General features: G+C 34.4%; 1 protein-coding gene across 3 annotated transcripts; it reads left to right on the forward strand.

Moving 5' to 3' along the window:
- Window positions 1-101: 101 nt before the first annotated feature.
- LOC141813504 (double-stranded RNA-binding protein 1-like) lies at window positions 102-6,007 on the forward strand. 3 transcript variants are annotated; one of them, XM_074701474.1, is made up of 8 exons: window positions 102-936; window positions 3,848-3,879; window positions 3,943-4,083; window positions 4,153-4,372; window positions 4,724-4,837; window positions 5,295-5,363; window positions 5,429-5,494; window positions 5,579-6,007. In XM_074701474.1, the coding sequence occupies exons 1-8, from the start codon at window positions 654-656 to the stop codon at window positions 5,872-5,874; spliced, it is 1,221 nt and encodes a 406-aa protein (XP_074557575.1). In that variant the 5' UTR covers window positions 102-653; the 3' UTR covers window positions 5,875-6,007. The 3 variants fall into 3 exon arrangements, with proteins under 3 accessions (XP_074557575.1, XP_074557573.1, XP_074557574.1); XM_074701472.1 differs by having other exon boundaries at window positions 3,848-4,083; XM_074701473.1 differs by having other exon boundaries at window positions 3,848-4,065.
- The last annotated feature ends 113 nt before the right edge of the window (window positions 6,008-6,120 follow it).

Consider the following 6,120-nt stretch of genomic DNA (forward strand, 5'->3'; position numbering starts at 1 on the left):
TTTAAAGGTTTCGCTACACCTGGATAATAGGCCTATATATATTTTTTATTTTTTTTCATACTAAAAATAATACCTAATAATGTTTTGATCAAAATATAATTTAACATATATTCTTTTAATGATTAGCAATATAGTGATTAACTTAACCAGGCACGTACGCTAAAATAAAAGGATTAAAATGCATGACTTAATCGGCCACCCTCCAAAAAGCTTACTTAATGAAGAAGCAATGAATAAAACATTTTACATAAAATTGAAAATTATCACAATACTTCACAAAGTTTAATCATTTTTCAAATTACCCTCCCCTACGATTTCATCCATGTCACTCTCCTCCCTTACACATTTTTAATTTCATTTTAGAATATTGAAATATATTTTTAAAATTTGAAAAGATATTTCGAAATTAGATTCAAGGTCCACCAAAGTTTTTTATTCTCTAAACACGGAAATAATATGAACTCGTGAAGACTCTCTACCCAATTTATTAAATTATCGGGTTTATTTAGTAAATGTAATTGGTCTCCTCGTGTCGCGCGGCCCTAAACCCTCCCTTTCCCCTCCAAATTCCATCGCTTCTTCGACTTTCGATCCATTTCACACTCCCTTTCCCCTCTCATCGTCGCCGATCGCGATCGGGAATCGTCCCAGATATGTACAAGAGCCGGCTCCAGGAGCTCTGCCAGCGCCGGCAATGGCGGCTTCCGGAGTACGACACCTCCCGGGAGGGCCTTGTCCACGATTCCCTCTTTAGCGCTACTGTCACCGTCAACGGCTCCTCGTTCCGCTCCCCTGATCTCTCCCGGACCTCAAAGGAAGCCCAGAATAAGGCCGCGCTGGTCGCTTTCGAGCAGCTCTCCGAGGCGGTCCCGCAGTCGCCGCCCGTGGACTCACCACCGCCATCAACCCCTGTGTCGGCCCTTCCTATAGATCTTGGTGACATTTCTATTCTTGTATGTTGTATTTTGCGTCTAGGAATGCTTTTTGGATGGGGAAGCTCGGTTGATTAATGGTTCTCTGGACTATGCGCATTGCTTGAGGCGGCATTTTAATCAAATTTCTTCTCTTTCATCTTTGTATTTGAAATCGATGTTTTTCCATTTTTTGTGTATAGCTAGCGTAGCATAGAGAGGCATCTTCTAGTTTAGTGGTTTAAAATTGACTGATTATGTAATTTAGCTATAAATATCAGCATCATGTTTGCTTGCATTTTATCGATAATTTGCTTAATTCAAGTTTGTCAAATCACCATTCAGTACTCTGCTTATTATTATGTTTGATATATGTTTAGTGGCATATGTTTGATATATCTCTTTTGATTATGGATTAATAGCTTTGGATTGTAGCGCTTGTTGCCAATGCAGATTTTTCAATTGCAATTTGAAAAAATTAAATAAACTATGTAATATCAAAACATCCTCTAAAGTAATTTTTTTTACTGGTTTTGTGAAGTGAGACATGATATGAATTTTCTGTATAGCCAAGATTTTGAAAAGACACCCAGGTATATGCAGTAGGGTCAACGCATAGTGGGTCGGTTGCTAGCAAGTACAACATAATCATAACCTCGATACAGAATAGGACGTTACTGAAAAATGTCTGAACGAACTGTTTTTTGGAGTTTTGATAATTTAACAGTGTTTAAGAATTTAATAAATCTAAACAATCACACAATAGATAAAAGAATATAACGAATAACAGAATAAAAATAAGATTTAAATTCCTCTAGGCTTAAAAAATGTTATTGTTGTTTTCTCAATAGAATAATCTGCCCCTTTTGGTGTTACACGCTCTTAAAATTATCAACCAACTAGTTATTTGCACTTTCTTCCACATTTTTGTAGCCAGTGGCTTATGGATCTTGTTTAACCTTTTGTACTTAAGTTCTTTTAAATTTTTGTTGTCAACTCAGATTTGCAGGGATACTACATAAAGTCAATCATTTATCATTTATTTTGTTCATGTTCAACCTATTCCATTGCTTGTAACTTGTAAAATGATTATGCTTGATGAGAATTTGCTTGATCCAATCTAAGATGAGATCTACATGTGGTCACATATTGCTATATATCTACATAATTGGTAGATTAATTGAGCTTTTATTTTGACCAAATAATGATGGTGCATATCACATATGCATACTGCGAAGCCTTGCATATGCACATGCTGCTTTTTGAAAACAATTTTAGTAACCCACATTATTATCAATTTATATTCTTTTTCACATAAATTTTGTATAATCGATGCATTTGTGCATACCAAAGTAAATAAGAACAACTTTATTTTGATACAAATAAAATTCCTACTCGCTAGATGGAGATGAGAAATTTTGTGATGTGTGCCTGTTTGTTCCTTGTACATTCCATCTTTGCAATTTTCTCTGCACCTGTAAGATCTGTTCATCTTAAGCATGCTGAGTATATGGTGACACAGTGATTTACATGTGATGTTCTAATAATTTACTGATGCTAATAGAATATCAAAAATTTGTCCTATAAATTTAAACATTTGAAAGTCTCCATAGGAAACTATTCCATAGTTGTGCCATAAAACTAAGTTGCTAAAATTTCTAATTAGAGAGTTATGAAACCAGTTAGATAATTTTATTTTCGGTGTAATATTTTGAATGCTAATTTACTTGGGAAGAAGATGCTATATGCTTGGGTGTGTTACTATCTCATATTTTTCCCTTTACCTTGGTTTGGATCAATGAAATCATTAATTTTTGTGTAGGTACTGCTTTTCTTCAACACTCTATAGGATCTGCTATTTTATTCAGATGCTTTCAAGTTATCATTGAGAACTATGTGAAGAGTTTTTATGCCTTGAAGCAATTCCAGTTATGATGCATGACTTTTTTTTGAAATTGTTAGGTGGGAAGTATATAGTCATGAACTCATTGACACTGCCTGAAATCCGGTGATCAATTTAGAAATTTCCTTTCAAATTGAAATTGTAGAGTTCAAATATTTTATATGTTCTTGAATATTTACGAGCAATAAAAGTTTATTTTAATTTTTAGAAAAATAATTGGAGCCTTTAATTTTTTTAATATAATATTCTTTAATATAATATTAGAGATAAAGCAGACTTTTTCTTTGACGACTTGATCATATTTTGAATCTATAAATGGGATTAGGATCCCATGTATTTGTTAATCTTTTATTTTAATAATATTTTCCCTCTAAGGTGAGTCAAAAGTCTGAGCATTTCTGTGTTACGAAATTCTTGCTGCTTCAGCCATGTTTTCTAACTTGAAATTGGACTGGACAATCACAAATAAAGCTTAGCCTTGGACTACTTTCAGCATGTTATTTCCATTTTAATTTTTTTTTTGCTTTTGTTTATTAGGTAAAACAAATTTTACAAAATTGTATTTTTTTAGTACGTATTTTTGTTGGGGCTTTATATTCCCTCACGCAAGAGATCTATCTCACTGTTATAAGCTGAAAATTTTCGGATCTGATGGAAGTTTGCACAAAAGTTTTCCATCAAGTTCCTTATATAAGGTTTAACTTTATATCTTCTTGCATTGTATCATCATTGCCACTGAGCAGTGGTTGTTCCAACTATTATGGGATTATATAATTAGCAAAATATTTCTTAATGCCAAATAGGATCATGGAAGATAATTAAATAGCTATTTCTTGAAATTAATATTGTTACTTCAGTGGGAAACTATTTTTTCTGGTGTACAGATAAAAAATTCAGGTCCTTTAAAAAAATCCTAAATTTCAAATACATGTGGTATGATAATTAGATAATCTAAAGTTAGTGCTGTTTGTAACTCTATCATGTACTTCCACAAGCTGCCATAATAATGACATTTTGTTGAATTTTTTGAAAGGTAATCAAGTTTCATACAAGAACCAACTTCAGGTACATCTTCAGAAGCAAGCTAAAAGTTTACCAACATATAACTATGTTTGTCATGCTCATCAGTTCAAAGCTACTGTTAAAGTTGATGAGCAAACTTTTGAGAGCACATCATATTGTAATACTATTAAGGAAGCTGAACAATCTGCTGCAAAAGTTGCTTTGATGTCATTGTTTGGTGATCAGCAGGTGCAAGGGTTCAGCCTTGTAAGCATTATTTTTTTTACTATTAACAATTGGTTCTGATTCATTAATTTGTTCTTTTTTCTTTTGCAGGATGATTGTATTATATACAAGAGCCTATTGCAGGAATTTGTACAAAAAGAAGGGTTGCCTATGCCGAAGTATAACACAATGAGCTATGGTGAAAGTCATGTTCCTACTTTCTCTGCCACTGTTGAAATCAAAGGCAAATTATTTCAGGGAGATGCAGCCAAAACCAAGAGACAGGCAGAAATGAATGCTGCAAAGATCGCATACTCTTATCTTTACCAAAGTAAGATATGGTTTTCCTCCTAAATTATGTCCATATATTATGGTTTCTCAGTAGGAGTAGTATGGGTGGTGGTCATCCCCACCCATAATATCCTAAAACTATTTTTTTCCTCTTTGTCTTATTAGAAACTTTAATAGTATTACCCACTATCAAAATAGGATGGTAAGGATTGTGTGAGATTATCTAATGATTTTTTTGTTTTAAAATTTACTATACAAATTTGTTTAACTCATGAAGAATTGTATATATTGTTTAGACAATCAGCTCAAGTGATTTTGAAATTATTTTGATGCTTTATATCTAGCTATTCTACATGGAATTAAAAAATCAATTTTATTTAATACCTTTCAGGTAGGTCGAGCAGATTGTCTTCCCATTTATCCTCAATATTGGAAGAGCATATGGAATCTGAACCTGCTGCTTCAACATTAGAGCCAATAATCAACACAAACTCTTCAAATACAGGTGGCATTGATGCAAATGATTTTCTTGTTTGTCTTATTCTTCAGCTTAAGTATACTTGTCTACGCATGGTCTGAGCACTTTATAATGTATAAAAACCACATATAATACTCGTAAATTGAGCCTCATTCATATACTCCATCTTCCATCCACCTCATGACTAGCTAATACAATTTTGCTTTTGGCATACATTCTATCTTTAGATGTTTCTGGAGGACCGAACCATAAAAGCATTTGGTCCACATTTTGAAGAAACATTCTACTGTTGGTCTGCATTAAATGTGATAGTAAATGGCTGAAATTTGCAGCTTGTCATAAGGTAGATGTGCATGATCCTGTACAGGAACGAGAGCCAGCAATTGCTATTCAGAAATGTGAAACCCAACTAGATGAAAAACTATGGTATAGATTTTTATTGAGTCTCATTATAATTGCTAAAATTTTGAAGCTGAACGTGCAGAAGGTGAGCATGACCATGTACAGGAGCAAGAACCTGGAAGTGCCATTAAAATTGGTGAAATCCTGCAAGGTGAACCATTATTCATGCTATAGGTGTTCATCATGTTTGTTTATAGTTAGCTAAATGATTTGCAGCTGATCATGGCCATGCCAAGAATCAAGAATCTGCAAGTGTCATTACTATTGAAGAAATTCTGCAAGGTGAATCATTGCACTTTCAATATTAATCAAAATCCAATTTCAATTTGCCTTTTTTTTTTTTTTTTTGCATCTGATCATGGGCAGATGAGCATGATCCTGTGGAGAAGCAAGAGGATATCAGCGCTAGAAAGAATGGAAAACAACCCCTACAAGATCTCCCTGAATCTGGCAGCACATCATCATCCTACAGCCCTGACTACTCCAGTTGTCATAATTTCACAAGCACACACAGCGAACTTCCCATGCGCGGAAGCAGTCGCTCGCTGCTGTGCAATAGAGTCCAAGTTTATCCTCGCAAAGCTGACATGGTTTTGCCTGAAGGTGCAGTCACTCTACCCTTCAGTGATGATAGCTGGGTCGCAGTCAGTTTGGAATTCTAAAATCCATCAAGGCAATTGCTCTTTAGGCAGCAGAGCTTGTCATGTTATAACAATGCGATTGTGCCCAGACAGATTCCTTGGTTCGTAGAAAGACATGGGTGGCTTAAATTGGCTGATGAGAATTGTTTCCTTTTCTTTCAGTATTATCATCATCTATACTTTTGTGCCCTCGGATACTCCTCTGCGTTCGCATTTTTGGGAGCTGCCTTTTAATGCAGATGATTTGAATCCTTTCATATGAACTAT

The sequence above is a fragment of the Curcuma longa genome, chromosome 20, assembly GCF_044706935.1.
Source record: "Curcuma longa cultivar G26 ecotype Majalengka, Jawa Barat chromosome 20, ITB_CL_G26_1.1, whole genome shotgun sequence".
NCBI classification, from domain to species: domain Eukaryota; kingdom Viridiplantae; phylum Streptophyta; class Magnoliopsida; order Zingiberales; family Zingiberaceae; genus Curcuma; species Curcuma longa.